This window comes from Aythya ferina (genome assembly GCF_964211825.1).
Source record: "Aythya ferina genome assembly, contig: HAP1_SCAFFOLD_1337, whole genome shotgun sequence".
Taxonomy (NCBI): Eukaryota; Metazoa; Chordata; class Aves; order Anseriformes; family Anatidae; genus Aythya; species Aythya ferina.
In genome coordinates this window covers 1-17,220 of record NW_028180748.1, presented here as the reverse complement: position 1 = coordinate 17,220, position 17,220 = coordinate 1, and the positions used below count along the sequence as shown (strand labels likewise).

General features: G+C 66.2%; 1 protein-coding gene across 1 annotated transcript; it reads right to left on the bottom strand.

Annotated features, from left to right (window-relative positions):
* Positions 1-596: 596 nt before the first annotated feature.
* On the bottom strand, positions 597-16,593 carry CFP (complement factor properdin; the record flags this gene model as incomplete). The annotated part of the gene is given in 10 exon segments (XM_084540630.1): positions 597-699; positions 3,155-3,306; positions 6,075-6,186; positions 9,688-9,891; positions 10,882-11,055; positions 11,883-11,933; positions 11,936-12,079; positions 12,511-12,687; positions 14,946-15,097; positions 16,434-16,593. Coding segments are annotated over 10 exon segments (1,334 nt in total), but the record flags the coding sequence as incomplete, so codon positions are not given.
* Between the last annotated feature and the right edge of the window lie 627 nt (positions 16,594-17,220).

The following is a 17,220-nucleotide window of genomic DNA, read 5'->3' as shown; positions in this document are numbered from 1 at the left end:
GGGGATCTATAGGGGGATCTATGAGGGCCTATGGGGGAATCTATAGGGGAGGGGGGATCTATGGGGGATCTATAGGGGCCTATAGGGGGTCTATAGGGGATCTATGGGGAATCTATAGGGGATCTATGGGGATCTATAGGGGATCTATAGGGGATGTATGGGGGAGGGGGATCTATAGGGGATCTATAGGGGAGGGGGGACCTATAGGGGATGTATGGGGATCAATAGGGGATCGATGGGGATCTATAGGGGCCTATAGGGGGATCTATAGGGGATCGCTGGGGTCTGTGGGGGAGGGGCGGCCCTATAGGAGCCCCGCAGCCCCGCACCTCCAGGAGGCCCCGCCCCGCCCCGCCCCCACTTCCGGCCCCGCCCCCTCGCGCCCCCCTCCCAGGCCCCGCCCCCGGCCCCGCCCCCCCGCCCGGCGGAGAAGCGGGGAGGGGGCGGGGCCTGGCGGTGACGTCACCGAGGGCCCCGCCCCCGGCTCTGCAGAGGGAAGGGGGCGGGACGGTGACGTCACGCGGCGTCACTTCCGGCCACGCCCCAGCCCCCCCCAGCCCCCCCCTCCCCAAAATAACAGCGGGGCCGCGGTGGATGCTGGGTGTTTATTGGGGGGGGGGGGGGGAGGGGGCGGCTTTGGGGCGATTTCGGGCGGTTTTGGGTCCGTTGGGGGAGGGGCGGCTCCGGGCGCTCAGTCCTCTGGGGGGGGAGGGGCGGGGGGGTCACGGGGGGGGGCGGGGACCCCTGGGGTGCCCCCAGCCCCCCCCCCAGCACCCTTGGGTGCCCCCCCCCCCCACATAGCACCCTTGGGTGCTCCCGCAGCACCCCTGGGTGCCCCCCGACCCCCCCAATCCCCTATGGGAGGACCCTTGGGTGCCCACTCCCTTCCCCCATAGCACCCTTGGGTGCCCCCCAACCCCCTCCCAGCACCCTTGGGTGCCCCTGAACCACCCCCAAACCACCCTTGAGTGCCCCCAATCCCCCCCAACCTCCCCCATAACACCCCTGGGTGCCCCCCCACATCCCCTATAGCACCCTTGGGTGCCCCCCAACCCCCTCCCAACACCCCTGGTTGCCCCTCAACCCCCCCCACCACCCTTGGGTGCCCCCCACCCCCCCCCAGGACCCCTGGATTCCCCCTCCCATCCCCCATAACACCCCTGGGTGCCCCCCCACATCCCCCATAGCACCCCTGGGTCCCCCCCAACCCCCCCCAGCACCCTTGGGTGCCCCCCAACCACCCCCATAACTCCCCTGGGTGACCCCCACGTCCCCATAGCACCCTTGGGTGCCCCCCAACCACCCCCAAACCACCCAAGGGTGCCCCCAATCCCCCCCAACCTCCCCCATAACACCCCTAGGTGTCCCCCAACCCCCCCCAGCACCCTTGGGTGCCCCCCAAACCCCTCCCAGCACCCCTGGGTGCCCCCCAACCACCCCCCAGCACCCCTGGGTGCCCCTCAACCACCCCCAAACCACCCTTGGGTGCCCCCAATCCCCCCCAACCTCCCCCATAACACCCCTGGGTGCCCCCCCACATCCCCCATAGCACCCCTGGGTACCCCCCAACCCCCCCCAGGACCCCTGGGTTCCCCCTCCCATGCCCCATAACACCCCTGGGTGCCCCCTCCCATCCCCCATAGCACCCTTGGGTGCCCCGCAACCACCCCCAAAACACCCCAGGGTGCCCCCAATCCCCCCCAATCCCCTATGGGAGGACCCCTGGGTGCCCACTCCCTTCCTCCATAGCACCCTTGGGTGCCCCCCAACCCCCTCCAGCACCCTTGGGTGCCCCCCAACCACCCCTAGCACCCTTGGGTGCCCCCCAACCACCCCCAAACCACCCAAGGGTGCCCCCAATCCCCCCCAACCTCCCCCATAGCACCCCTGGGTGCCCCCCAACCCCCCCCATAGCACCCTTGGGTGCCCCCCAACCCCCCCCCACCACCCTTGGGTGCCCCCCACCCCCCCCCAGGACCCCTGGATTCCCCCTCCCATCCCCCATAACACCCCTGGGTGCCCCCCCACATCCCCCATAGCACCCCTGGGTCCCCCCCAACCCCCCCCAGCACCCTTGGGTGCCCCCCAACCTCCCCCTTAACACCCCTGGGTGCCCCCCAACCCCCCCCAGCACCCTTGGGTGCCCCCCAACCACCCCCAAACCACCCTTGGGTGCCCCCACATCCCCCCCAACCTGCCCCATAACACCCCTGGGTGCCCTCCCACAACCCCTATAGCACCCTTGGGTGCCCCCCAACCCCCCCCAAACCACCCTTGGGTGCCCCCAATCCCTTCCAAACTCCCCCATAACACCCCTGGGTGCCCTCCCACATCCCCCATAGCACCCTTGGGTGCCCCCCAACCCCCCCACCACCACCCTTGGGTGCCCCCCACCCCCCCCCAGGACCCCTGGATTCCCCCTCCCATCCCCCATAACACCCCTGGGTGCCCTCCCACATCCCCCATAGCACCCCTGGGTGCCCCCCAACCCTCCCCAGCACCCTTGGGTGCCCCCCAACCACCCCCAGCACCCTTGGGTGCCCCTGAACCACCCCCAAACCACCCTTGGGTGCCCCCAATCCCCCCCAACCTCCCCCATAACACCCCTGGGTGCCCCCCCACATCCCCCATAGCACCCTTGGGTGCCCCCCAACCCCCTCCCAACACCCCTGGTTGCCCCTCAACCCCCCCCACCACCCTTGGGTGCCCCCCACCCCCCCCCAGGACCCCTGGATTCCCCCTCCCATCCCCCATAACACCCCTGGGTGCCCCCCCACATCCCCCATAGCACCCCTGGGTCCCCCCCAACCCCCCCTAGCACCCTTGGGTGCCCCCCAACCCCCTCCCAGCACCCTTGGGTGCCCCCCAACCCCCCACCACCACCCTTGGGTGCCCCCCAACCACCCCCATAACACCCCTGGGTGACCCCCACGTCCCCCATAGCACCCTTGGGTGCCCCCCAACCCCCCCTAGCACCCTTGGGTGCCCCCCAACCCCCTCCCAGCACCCCTGGGTGCCCCTCAACCCCCCCCAGGACCCCTGGGTTCCCCCTCCCATCCCCCATAACACCTCTGGGTGCCCTCCCACATCCCCTATAGCACCCTTGGGTGCCCCCCAACCCCCCCCCAGCACCCTTGGGTGCCCCCCCCCGCACCGTTCTCGGGGGGGCAGGGCTGGACGTTGAGGCAGGGCCGCGTCTCCTGCAGGCGCAGCGCCTCCCCCTCCAGCCGGGCGCAGCGGGGCCGCGGCGTCCCCCAAAAGGTGACGTTCATCGGGGCCGCCGAGCGCACCGGGGTCACCGTCAGCCTTGGGGGGCGGGGTTAAAGGGGGGGGTGAGGGGACCGGGGGGACCCCGCGGGGACCCCGCTGACCCCATAGACCCCATAAGGACCCCATAAAGAACCCATTGTCCTCATAGAACCCATAGAGCCCCCATTGACCCCATAGACCCCCCCATTGACCCCATAGACACTTCCATTGGCCCCATAGACCTCCCATTGACCCTATAGACCCCCATTGACCCCATAGACCTCCCCATTGACCCCATAGACCCCCACTGACCCCATAGACCCACATTGACCCTATAGGCCTCCCATTGACCCTATAGACCCTTCCATTGACCCCATAGACACCCATTGACCCCATAGGCACCCATTGACCCCATAGACCTCCCATTGACCCCATAGACACTTCCATTGACCCCATAGACCCCCATTAACCCCATAGACCCCCCATTAACCCCATAGACCTCCCATTGACCCCATAGACCCTCCCATTGACCCCATAGACCTTCTATTGACCCTATAGACTCCCATTGACCCCATAGACACCCATTGACCTTATAGACCCCTATTAACCCCACAGACCTCCCATTGACCCCATAGACCCCCACTGACCCCATAGACACTTCCATTGACCCTATAGACTCCCACTGACCCCATAGACCCCCATTAACCCCATAGACCCCCACTGACCCCGTAGACCTCCCATTGACCCCATAGACCCCCATTGACCCCATAGACCCTTCCATTGACCCCATAGATCCCCATTGACCCCATAGACCCTTCCATTGACCCCATTGACCCCATAGAGCCCCACTGACCCCATAAACACTCTCTTTGACCCCATAGATTCCCATTAACCCCATAGACCTCCCATTGACCCCATAGACCTCCCATTGACCCCACAGACCTCCCATTGACCCTATAGACCCCCCTGCCCCTATAGTTCCCCCGCTGGCCCTATAGGCCCTATACGTACGGGTAGGCGGGGTAGATGGGCTGGCACTTCCATTGACCCCATAGACCCCCATTAACCCCATAGACACTCTCTTTGACCCCATAGATTCCCATTGACCCCATAGACCCTTCCATTGACCCTATAGACTCCCACTGACCCCATAGACCCCCCATTAACCCCATAGACCCCCATTGACCCCATAGACCTCCCATTGACCCCATACACTTCCATTGACCCCATAGACCCCCATTGACCCCATAGACCCTTCCATTGACCCTGTAGACCCCCCATTGGCCCCATAGACCCTTCCATTGACCCCATAGACCCTTCCATTGACCCCATAGACCTCCCATTGACCCCATAGACCCTTCCATTGACCCCATAGACCTCCCATTGACCCCATAGACACTCTCTTTGACCCCATAGATTCCCATTGACCCCATAGAGCCCCATTGACCCCATAGACCTCCCATTGACCCCATAGACCCCCCATTAACCCCATAGACATTCTCTTTGACCCCATAGATTCCCATTGACCCCACAGACTTCCCATTGACCCCACAGACCTCCCATTGACCCCATAGACCCCCCCGCCCCTATAGTTCCCCCGCCGGCCCTGTAGGCCCTATACGTACGGGTAGGGGGGGTAGATGGGCTGGCACTTCCATTGACCCTATAGACCCCCATTGACCCCATAGACCCTTCCATTGACCCCATAGACCCCCACTGACCCCATAGACCCCCATTGACCCTATAGACTCCCATTGACCCCATAGACCCCCACTGACCCCATAGACCCTTCCATTGACCCTATAGACCCCCATTGACCCCATAGACCCCCACTGACCCCGTAGACCTCCCATTAACCCCATAGACCTCCCATTGACCCCATAGACCCTTCCATTGACCCCATAGACCCCCATTGACCCCATAGACCCTTCCATTGACCCCATAGACCCCCATTGACCCCATAGACCCTTCCATTGACCCTATAGACTCCCATTGACCCCATAGACACTTCCATTGACCCTATAGACTGTTCCATTGACCCCACAGACCTCCCATTGACCCTATAGACCCCCCCCGCCCCTATAGTTCCCCCGCCGGCCCTATAGGCCCTATACGTACGGGTAGGCGGGGTAGATGGGCTGGCACTTCCATTGACCCCATAGATCCCCATTGACCCCATAGACCCTTCCATTGACCCCATTGACCCCATAGAGCCCCACTGACCCCATAAACACTCTCTTTGACCCCAGAGATTCCCATTGACCCCATAGACCTTCCATTGACCCCACAGACCTCCCATTGACCCTATAGACCCCCCTGCCCCTATAGTTCCCCCAAACTGACCCCGCTGGCCCTATAGGCCCTATACGTATGGGAAGGCGGGGTAGATGGGCTGGCACTTCCATTGACCCCATAGGCACCCATTAACCCCATAGACCCTCCCATTGACCCCATAGATTCCCATTGACCCCATAGACCTTCTATTGACCCCATAGACCCTTCCATTGACCCCATAGACCCTTCCATTGACCCCATAGACCCCCATTGACCCTATAGACCCCCATTGACCCCATAGACCCCCACTGACCCCATAGACCCTTCCATTGACCCCATAGACCTCCCATTGACCCCACAGACTTCCCATTGACCCCACAGACCTCCCATTGACCCCATAGACCCCCACTGACCCCATAGACCCTTCCATTAACCCCATAGAGCCCCATTGACCCCATAGAGCCCCATTGACCCCACAGACCTCCCATTGACCCCATAGACCCCCCCTGCCCCTATAGTTCCCCCGCTGGCCCTATAGGCCCTATACGTACGGGTAGGGGGGGTAGATGGGCTGGCACTCGCGCACGCGGCTGCGCGTGGGGCTGGCCCCACAGGGGGGGTGGCAGAGCCCCCAGGGGCTCCAGTCCGACCAGTTCCCTTGTACTGGGAGAGGGGGCGCGTCACCCCACAGCCCCGCTGCTATAGGGCTGGGGGGTGCCTATGGGGCCGGGGGGTGCCTATGGGGCTAGGAGGGGGCTTATGGGGCTGGGAGGGTGCCTATGGGGCTGGGGGATGCCTATGGGGCTGGGAGAGTGCCTATGGGGCTGAGAAAGTGCTTATAGGGCAGGGGGGTGCCTATGGGGTCAGGGGGTGCCTATAGGGCCGGGGGGTGCCTATGGGGTTGGGAGGGTGCTTATAGGGCAGGGGGGTGCTTATGGGGCTGGGAGGGGGCTTATGGGGCTGGGAGGGTGCTTATGGGGCTGGGAGGGTGCTTATAGGGCCGAGGGGTGCCTATGGGGCTGGGAGGGTGCCTATGGGGCCGGAGGTGCCTATGGGGCTGGGAGGGTGCCTATGGGGCTGGAAGGGTGCCTATAGGGCCGGGGAGTGCCTATGGGGCTGGGAGGGTGCTTATGGGGCCAGGGGAGTGCCTATGGGGCTGGGAGGGTGCTTATGGGGCTGGGAGGGTGCTTATAGGGCCGGAGGTGCCTATGGGGCTGGGAGGGTGCTTATGGGGCAGGGGGGTGCCTATGGGGCTGGGAGAGTGCCTATGGGGCTGAGAAAGTGCTTATAGGGCAGGGGGGTGCCTATGGGGCCGGGGGGTGCCTATGGGGCTAGGAGGGGGCTTATGGGGCTGGGAGGGTGCCTATAGGGCCAGGGGGTGCCTATGGGGCTGGGAGGGTGCCTATAGGGCCGGAGGTGCCTATGGGGCTGGGAGGGTGCCTATGGGGCTGGGAGGGTGCTTATAGGGCCGGAGGTGCCTATGGGGCTGGGAGGGTGCTTATAGGGCAGGGTGGTGCCTATGGGGCCAGGGGGTGCCTATGGGGCTGGGAGCATGCTTATGGGGCTGGGAAGGTCGTTATGGGGCTGGGAGGGTGCTTATAGGGCCAGAGGTGCCTATGGGGCTGGGAGGGTGCCTATGGGGCTGGGAGGGTGCCTATGGGGCGGGGTGGTGCCTATGGGGCTGGGGGGTGCCTATGGGGCTGGGAGGGTGCTTATGGGGCTGGGAAGGTCCTTATGGGGCTGGGAGGGTGCTTATAGGGCCGAGGGGTGCCTATGGGGCCAGGGGGTGCCTATGGGGCTGGGAGGGTGCCTATAGGGCCGGGGGGTGCCTATGGGGCTGGGAGGGTGCTTATGGGGCTGGGAGGTTGCCTATAGGGCTGGGGGGTGCCTATGGGGCCAGGGGGAGCCTATGAGGCTGGGAGGGGGCTTATGGGGCAGGGTGGTGCCTATGGGGCTGGGAGGGTGCTTATGGGGCCAGAGGTGCCTATGGGGCCAGGGGGTGCCTATGGGGCTGGGAGGGTGCTTATAGGGCAGGGTGGTGCCTATGGGGCCAGGGGGTGCCTATAGGGCTGGGGGGTGCCTATGGGGCTGGGAGGGTGCCTATGGGGCGGGGTGGTGCCTATGGGGCTGGGGGGTGCCTATGGGGCTGGGAAGGTCCTTATGGGGCTGGGAGGGTGCTTATAGGGCTGGGGGGTGCCTATGGGGCCAGGGGGTGCCTATGGGGTTGTGAGGGTGCTTATGGGGCTGGGAGGGTACCTATAGGGCCAGGGGGTGCCTATAGGGCCTAGGGGACAGTGTCAAGCTATGGGTCCCCGTGGGTCACTATGGGGTGGCTATAGGGCAGCTATGGGGCAGCTATGGGGCAGCTATAGGGCAGCTATGGGGTGCTATAGGGCAGCTATGGGGCAGCTATAGGGCAGCTGTGGGGCTGCTATAAGGGCAGCTATGGGGTGCTATAGGGCAGCTATAGGGCAGCTATGGGGCAGCTATAGGGCAGCTATGGGGCTGCTATAAGGGCAGCTATGGGGCGCCATAGGGCAGCTATGGGGCAGCTATGGGGCAGCTATAGGGCAGCTGTGAGGCAGCTATGGGGCTGCTATGGGGCAGCTATGGGGTGCTATGGGGCAGCTATAGGGCAGCTATGGGGCAGCTGTGGGGCTGCTATAAGGGCAGCTATGGGGTGCCATAGGGCAGCTATAGGGCAGCTATGGGGCAGCTATGGGGCAGCTGTAGGGCAGCTATGGGGTGCTATAGGGTAGCTATGGTGCGCTATAGGGCAGCTATGGGGCGCCTTAGGGCAGCTATGGGGCAGCTATAGGGCAGCTATGGGGTGCTATAGGGCAGTTATGGGACGCTATAGGGCAGCTGTGGGGCTGCTATAAGGGCAGCTATGGGGTGCTATAGGGCAGCTATAGGGCAGCTATGGGGCAGCTATGGGGCAGCTATAGGGCAGCTATGGGGCAGCTATGGGGCAGCTATGGGGCGCCATAGGGCAGCTATGGGGCAGCTATGGGGCAGCTATAGGGCAGCTATAGGGCAGCTATGGGGCGCTATAGGGCAGCTATGGGGCAGCTATAGGGCAGCTATAGGGCAGCTATAGGGCAGCTATGGGGCGCCATAGGGCAGCTATGGGGCAGCTATGGGGCAGCTATAGGGCAGCTATGGGGCGCTATAGGGCAGCTATGGGGTGCTATAGGGTAGCTATGGTGCGCTATAGGGCAGCTATGGGGCGCCATAGGGCAGCTATGGGGCAGCTATAGGGCAGCTATGGGGCAGCTATAGGGCAGTTATGGGACGCTATAGGGCAGCTGTGGGGCTGCTATAAGGGCAGCTATGGGGTGCTATAGGGCAGCTATAGGGCAGCTATGGGGCTGCTATGGGGCAGCTATGGGGTGCTATAGGGCAGCTATAGGGCAGCTATGGGGCAGCTATAGGGCAGCTATGGGGCAGCTGTGGGGCTGCTATAAGGGAAGCTATGGGGCACCATAGGGCAGCTATAGGGCAGCTCTGGGGCGCCATATGGCAGCTATGGGGCAGCTATGGGGCAGCTGTGGGGCGCCATAGGGCAGCTATGGGGCAGCTATGGGGCAGCTATAGGGCAGCTGTGGGGCTGCTATAAGGGAAGCTATGGGGCAGCTATGGGGCAGCTATAGGGCAGCTATGGGGCGCCATAGGGCAGCTATGGGGCAGCTATGGGGCAGCTATAGGGCAGCTATGGGGCTGCTATAAGGGAAGCTATGGGGCACCATAGGGCAGCTATAGGGCAGCTCTGGGGCGCCATATGGCAGCTATGGGGCAGCTATGGGGCAGCTGTGGGGCTGCTATAAGGGAAGCTATGGGGTGCCATAGGGCAGCTATAGGACAGCTATGGGGCAGCTATAGGGCAGCTATGGGCAGCTATGGGGCATCTGTGGGGCTGCTATAAGGGAAGCTATGGGGCGCCATAGGGCAGCTATAGGACAGCTATGGGGCAGCTATAGGGCAGCTATGGGGCAGCTATTGGGCAGCTATGGGGCCGCTATGGGGCAGCTATAGGGCAGCTATGGGGCAGCTATGCGGCAGCTATGGGGCAGCTATGGGACAGCTGTGGGGCAGCTATGGGACAGCTGTGGGGCACCATAGGGCAGCTATCGGGCAGCTGTGGGGCAGCCGTGGGGCACTCACGGAGGCAGTTGTGCATGTTGTAACAGGCGCGCATCTGGATGGTGCCGCCCCCCGGCTCAGTGGGGCAGGGGGCGCCCCCCGGCTCCCGCCCCACACATGCCCGCGTCCGCTTCTGGTAGCCCGCGTCGGCCTCGCAGCGCAGGAGGCTCAGAGCCGGCCGCTCGCACGGGCTCCATGGGGCCCACGGCCCCCAGTGCGCCACGGCTGGGGGGACGCGGGGTCAGGGGGGGGCCCCACAACCCCGTCTGACCCACACTTGGGGGGCTGGGGGTCAAGGGGTGGGCCCCACACCCTCCCGTGACCCACACTTAGGGGTCTGAGGGTGAAGGGATGGGCCCCACAACCCTGTCTGACCCACACTTGGGGGGCTGGGGGTCAAGGGGTGGGCCCTACAACCCCGTCTGACCCACATTTGGGGGGTTAGGGGTGAGGGGTGGGCCCCGTCTGACCCACACTTGGGGGGCTGGGGGTCAAGGGATGGGCCCCACAACCCCATCTGCCCCACATCTTGGGGGGTTGGGGGTCAGGGGGTGGGCCCTACAACCCTGTCTGACCCACACTTGGGGGGCTGGAGCTCAAGGGGTGGGCCCTATAACCCCATCTGCCCCACATCTTGGGGGGCTGGGGGTCAAGGGGTGGGCCTAACCTGCCCCACACTTGGGGGTCTGAGGGTCAGGAGGTGCCCCACACCCTCCTGTGACCCACACTTGGGGGGCTGAAGCTCAAGGGGTGGGCCCTACAACCCCGTCTGACCCACACTTGGGGGGCTGGGGGTGAGAGGTGGGACCCATGGTGCCTGTGACCCACACTTGGGGGGCTGGGGATCAAGGGGTGGGCCCTATCTGCCCCACACTTGGGGGGCTGGGGGGGAACTGTGGGACCCATGGTGCCTGTGACCCACACTTGGGGGGCTGGGGGTGCCCCACACCCTCCTGTGACCCACACTTGTGGGTCTGGGGCTGAGGGCTGACCCCCCCACCCCCCCTGTGCCCCACACTTGTGGGTCCGGGCCCCAGCCCCACCCCATCCCCCCCCTTCCCCCCCGTGCCCCACACTTGGGGGTCAGCACCGGCCCCACAGCGCAGCCGGGGCCCCTCTACCCCCCCCACTTCCGCTTTAAACCCCTCCCCTTCCGCTTAACCCCCCCCTTCCGCTTTAAACCCCTCCCCTTCCGCTCCAAGCCCCGCCCCTCACCGGGACACGCCCCCCGGGGCCCGCAGGCCGCCCTCCTGGTGGCGTTGCCGGGGCAACCGCGGCCTCCGTGCCGGGGGGGCGGGGCGTCGCAGGCGCGCCTCAGCGTGACCACGCCCAGCCCGCACGTCACCGCGCACGGCGTCGCCTCAGACCACGCCCCCCACGCGCCGTCCACTGCGGGCGGGGGAGGAGGGAGGAGGTCACGTGGAGGGGGCGGGGCGCCGCTGTCACGTGGTGCCCGCCCCCCCCCGTCCCGGCCTCGGTCCGGCGCCGTTTTGGGTCCCCACCGGAAACGCGACCCCGGGTTTTTGGTTCCGCCTCCATTTGGTTCCGCCCCCCCCATTGGTTCCCGTTGGTGTCCCCCCCCCCTAAAAGGGTCCCCCCGGAAACTGCGTCCCCGCTTTTAGGTTCCCCCCTCCCCAGGTCCCTCACCCTAAAGGGTCCCCCCCGGGAACTGAGCCCCCCCCGCTTTTGGTTCCCACCCCAAAGTGTCCCCCCCCCCCCCGTGTCCCCCTCGTTTTGGTTCCCCCCCATTTTGTGCCCCCCCATTTTATGTCCCCCCGGAAACCCCTCCCCCCTTTTGGTTCCCACCCCATTGTCCCCCCCCCCCTTTTGTGTCCCCCCCGGAAACCGAGCCCCCAATTTTCCTTCCCCCTCCCCATGTCCCCCCCCCATTTTTGTCCCCCCCCATTTTGTGCCCCCCCCATCTTTGCCCCCCCCGCGTCCCCCCCATTTTTGGTCCCCCCCCCGTGTCCCCCCCCCGTGTCCCCCCCCCACTTTTGTTCCCCCCCCACTTTTGTTCCCCCCCCACTTTTGTTCCCCCCCCACTTTTGTTCCCCCCCCACTTTTGTTCCCCCCCCATTTTTGTCCCCCCCCCATTTTGTGCCCCCCCCATCTTTGCCCCCCCCGCGTCCCCCCCCCATTTTTGGTCCCCCCCCCAATTTCGGTTCCCCCAGCCCCTCCCCCTCCCCCCCCCCTTTTATTTGTGCCCCCCCCCTCACCGGGGCAGGGGGGCAGCCCGGGGCAGGGCTGGGTGTCGGTGGGGGGCCCCCGCAGGGCCTCCCGGGGGGTTTTGCTGATGGGGGGGGGGCGTCGCAGCGCCGGCTGCGGCTGCGGGTGGGGCCCGGCCCCGGCCCCCCCCCCCGGCACGAGCCCCCGCACGCCCCCCACGGCCCCCAAGGGCCCCAGGCCCCGTGCACTAAGAGGGGGGGGGGGAGGGGAGGGGGAGGGGCGGGGTCAGCGCCTGGACACGCCCCCCACGCCCCCCCCCTCCTCCCCATTCCCAAAATTCCCCTCCCCCCCTCCCCCCTTTGACCCGCTCCCCCCCTCCCACCCCCTTCCCCATCCCCCCCCACCCCCCCCTTTCCAAATCCCCCCCCCTTTGACCCCCTCCCCCCTCCCCACCCCTCCCTCACCCCCCCCACCCCAAATTCCCCTCCCCCCTCCCCCTTCCTCCTCCCCTCCCCCCTCCCCCTCCCCCACCCCCCTCCCCAAATCCCCCCCACCCCCCTCCCCCTTTGACCCTCTCCCCCCTCCCCACCCCCCCCGTTACCCCCCCAACCCCCCCCCAACCCCCTCCCCACCCCCCAACCCCCCCCCCACCCCAAATTCCCCCCCCCCCCCCCTCACCGGGACAGGTCTCCTCCTCCCCTCGGCAGCTCCGCGTCTCCCGGGGGTCTCCCCCCCCGCACCCCCCCCCGCAGCGGGGGGGGGGGCGGTCGCAGGGGCGCTCCCGGGCCTGGGTCCCCCCCCCGCAGGTGACCGAGCAGCCCCCCCACGGCCCCCAGGGGCTCCACGCCCCCTCCTCTGATGGGGGGGGGGGGAAAAAGGGGAATTTTTGGGGGGGGGGGGGTCAGAGGCACGGCCCCATACACCCGGGACCCCCCCCCCCCAGTCCTAAATGCCCCCCCCCCCCAATGCCCTCCCCCACCCCAATGCCCCCACAGAGCCCCCCCCCCCCGTTTCCTGCCCCCCCCCCACCCCAAATTCTCGCCGCCCCCCCAGTAACTCCCAGCCCCCTCCCCCAGTAATCCCAGTACCCCCCCAATACCCCCCCTATTGCCCCCCTCCCACCCCAATACCCCCCCACCCCATACCCCAATGACCCCAATGCCCCCCAATGACCCCAATGCCCCCCAATGACCCCCCATGACCTCAATGCCCCCCCAATGCCCCCCATGACCCCAATGACCCCAATCCCCCCTCAATGACCCCAATGACCCCAATTCCCCCCACCCCCATACCCCAAGCACCCCAATACCCCATAACCCCAATGACCCCAAAAGCCTAATGACCCCAATGACCCCAATGACCCCAATGACCCCAACACCCCACTGACCCCACTGACCCCATAACCCCGATGACCCCAATGACCCCAATATCCCCAACACCCCAATGACCTTCCCCACCCCCAGACCCCAATGACCCCATAACTCCCCTACCCCCACTGACCCCATGACCCCAATGAGCCCAATACCCTCAATGCCCCTAATGACCCCCCTGACCCCAATCCCCCCACTGACCCCAATATCCCAGTGACCCCATAACTCCCATACCCCCGCTGACCCCAATGACCCCATAACCCCAATGACCCCAATATCCCCAACACCCCAATGACCCTGCTGACCCCATTGACCCCCCTGACCCCCCTGACCCCAATGACCCCATAACTCCCATACCCCCACTGACCCCATAACCCCAATGACCCCAATACCCTAATGACCCCGCTGACCCCGCTGACCCCACTGACCCCAATGACCCCCCTGACCCCAACACCCCATAATCCCAATGACCCCAAAACCCTAATGACCCCAATGACCCCAATGACCCCAACACCCCCATGACCTCCCCCACCCCCAGACCCCGAAGCCCAATGACCCCATAACCCCACTGACCCTAATGACCCCGATGACCCCAATACCCTGCTGACCCCAATGACCCCATAACTCCCCTACCCCCACTGACCCCATAACCCCAATGACCCTAATACCTTAATGACCCCAACACCCCATAACCCCAATGACCCCAAAACCCCAATGACCCCACTGACCCCATAACCCCGATGACCCCAATGACCCCAATATCCCCAACACCCCAATGACCTTCCCCACCCCCAATGACCCCAATGACCCCATAACTCCCATACCCCCACTGACCCCATAACCCCAATGACCCCAATGTCCCCACTCCCCCTCCGACCCCCCTGACCCCACTCCCCTGTGACCCCACTGACCCCCCTGACCCCATAACCCCAATGACCCCAATGACCCCACTGACCCCATAAACCCAATGACCCCATAACCCCACTGACCCCAATGACCCCGATGACCCCATAACTCCCATACCCCAACTGACCCCACACCCCCAATGACCCCACTGACCCCAATCCCCCCAATGACCCCAATACCCCAATGACCTCGCCCACCCCCATACTCCCAATGACCCCAATATCCCCAACACCCCAACGTCCTTGATCCCCCCCTGACCCCCCTGACCCCAATGACCCCACTGACCCCATAACACCAATGACCCCAACACCCCCATGACCTCCCCCACCCCCACTGACCCCAATACCCCAATGACCCCTGACCCCAATCCCCCCAATGACCCCAATACCCCCATGACCTCCCCCACCCCCAATGACCCCAATGACCCCATAACCCCAATGACCCCAATATCCCCAACACCCCAATGACCCCCCTGACCCCCCTGACCCCAATGACACCACTGACCCCATAACCCCAATCCCCCCAATGACCCCAACACCCCCATGACCTCCCCCACCCCCACCGACCCCAATACCCCAATGACCCCAATGACCCCTAACCCCAATGACCCCAATGACCCCCCTGACCCCAATGACCCCAAATGACCCCATAACCCCAATGACCCCAATATCCCCCACACCCCACTGACCCCCTGACCCCAAATGACCCCCCTGACCCCATGACCCCATAACCTCAATGACCCCAATATCCCCAACACCCCACTGACCCCCCTGACCCCAAATGACCCCGCTGACCCTCCCGCCCCTATAACCCCCCCTGACCCCCCTGACCCCGTACCGGGGCAGCAGGGCTGGTGGCAGGCCCTGAGCTCCCAGTCCCTCGTGGCCCCGCCCCCTTGGGGGCTTCGGCTCCGCCCCCTGCGCTGGGCGCCCTCCCCGCAGGTCACCGAGCAGCCGCCCCACGGCCCCCACGGGCCCCACGCCCCCGGCCTGCAGGGGTCACAGGGGTCACGGGGGTCACCCGGGGTCACAGGGGTCACCCGGGGTCACCCGGGGTCACAGGGGTCACCCGGGGTCACGCGGGGTCACCCAGGGTCACCCGGGGTCACCCAGGGTCACAGGGGTCACGCGGGGTCACGCGGGGTCACAGGGGTCACCCAGGGTCACGCGGGGTCACGCGGGGTCACCCGGGGTCACCGGGGTCACCCAGGGTCACGCGGGGTCACAGGGGTCACCCAGGGTCACCCGGGGTCACAGGGGTCACGCAGGGTCATCCGGGGTCACGCAAGGTCACCCGGGGTCACAGGGGTCACCCGGGGTCACCTGGGGTCACCCGGGGTCACAGGGGTCACGCGGGGTCACCCAGGGTCACCCGGGGTCACCGGGGTCACCCGGGGTCACAGGGGTCACCCGGGGTCACCCCCAGGTTGGGGTCAACCGAGGTCAAAGGGCGCCGCAGGGGGTTATGGGGTGACCCCACGGATTAGGGGGGGGTGGAAAGGGGCGTGGCTTAAGGGAAGGGGCGTGGCGGAGTGGGCGGGGTCTGCAAGGAGTGGGAGGGGCTTGAGGGAGAGGTGGGTGGGGCTTGGGGTGGGTGGGGGTGGGGTTTAGGGGAGGGGGTGGCTCAATGGGAAGGGAGAGGGGGCGGGGCTTGGGGGCGGGGCTTGGGGTGGGTGGGGCTTAGAGTGAGGGCGGGGCTTTGGATGGGCGGGGCTTGGGGTATGGGCGGGGTTTAGGGGAGGGGTGGCTCAATGGGGGAGGGGAGGGAAAGGGGGCGGGGCTTGGGGTGGGGTGGGAGGTGGGCGGGGCACGTGGGGGGTGGGGCTTAAACTTGGGGGCGTGTCTTGAGGTGGGCGGGCCCTGTGGTGGGTGGGGCTTAAAGTGGGGGGCGTGGCTTGAGGTGGGCGGGGCTTGGGGTGGGCGGGGCTTAGGGGAGGGTCCATGCCCCAGGGTGGGAGGGGAGGGAAAGGGGGCGGGGCTTAGGGGTGGGGCGGGAGGTGGGCGGGGCCTGCGGTGGGCGGGGCTTAGAGTGGGGGGGCTTGGGTGGGCGGGGCTTGGGGCATGGGCGGGGCTTAGGGGAGGGGGTGTCTCAATGGGGGAGGGGAGGGAAAGGGGGCGGGGCTTGGAGGTGGGCGTGACTTGGAGGTGGGCGTGGCCATTGATGGGAGGAGCTTGTGGTGGGCGGGGCGTAGGGGGGCGGGGCTTCACCCAGGGGGCGGGGCTTCAGGTGATGGAACGGATGGGGCCTATGGGAGTGGGTGTGGCTTGGGGGGAGTGGGCGGGGCGTAAGGGCGGGGCTTATGGAAGGGGGCGGGGCTTGTCCGACCGGCAGGTGTGGCAGGGGCCGTGTGGGCGGAGCTTGTAGCCGTAGGCGGGGTTGAGGCAGCAGTCGGCCAATGGCACGGGGTCGTCGCCCAGCGGCTCCGCGCAGGCCCCGCCCTCCCCGGCCTCGTCCAATCGGGCGAAGCACCAGACGGGCGTGGCGGCTGGGGGCGGGGCCACGGGGGTCACGTGTCCCCAGTGCCCTCCCAGTTCCTCCCAGTCCCTCCCAGTGCTCCCAGTCCCCTCCCAGTCTCCTCCCAGTCCCCTCCCAGTGCTCCCAGTCCCCTCCCAGGCCCCTCCCAGTGCTCCCAGTCCCCTCCCAGTTCCTCCCAGTCCCCTCCCAGTTCCTCCCAGTGCCCCCAGTCCCCTCCCAGTTGCTCCCAGTCTCCTCCCAGTCCCCTCCCAGTGCCCTCCCAGTGCCTCCCAGTTCCTCCTAGGCCCCTCCCAGTGCCTCCCAGTGCCCCCAGTGCCTCCCAGTGACCCCAGTCCCCTCCCAGTTGCTCCCAGTTCCTTCCATTTCCCCCAGGCCCCTCCCAGTTCCTCCCAGTGCCCCCAGTGCCCAAGTTCCCATAACCCCCAGTGCCCCCAGCTCCTCCCAGTGCCCCCCAGTGACCCCAGTCCCCTCCCAGTTCCTCCCAGTCCCCTCCCAGTCCCCTCCCAGTTCCTCCCAGGCCCCTCCCAGTGCCTCCCAGTGCCCCCAGTGCCCTCCCAGTGACCCCAGTCCCCTCCCAGTTGCTCCCAGTGCCCCCAGTCCCCAAGTTCCCATAACCCCCAGTGCCCCCAGCTCCTCC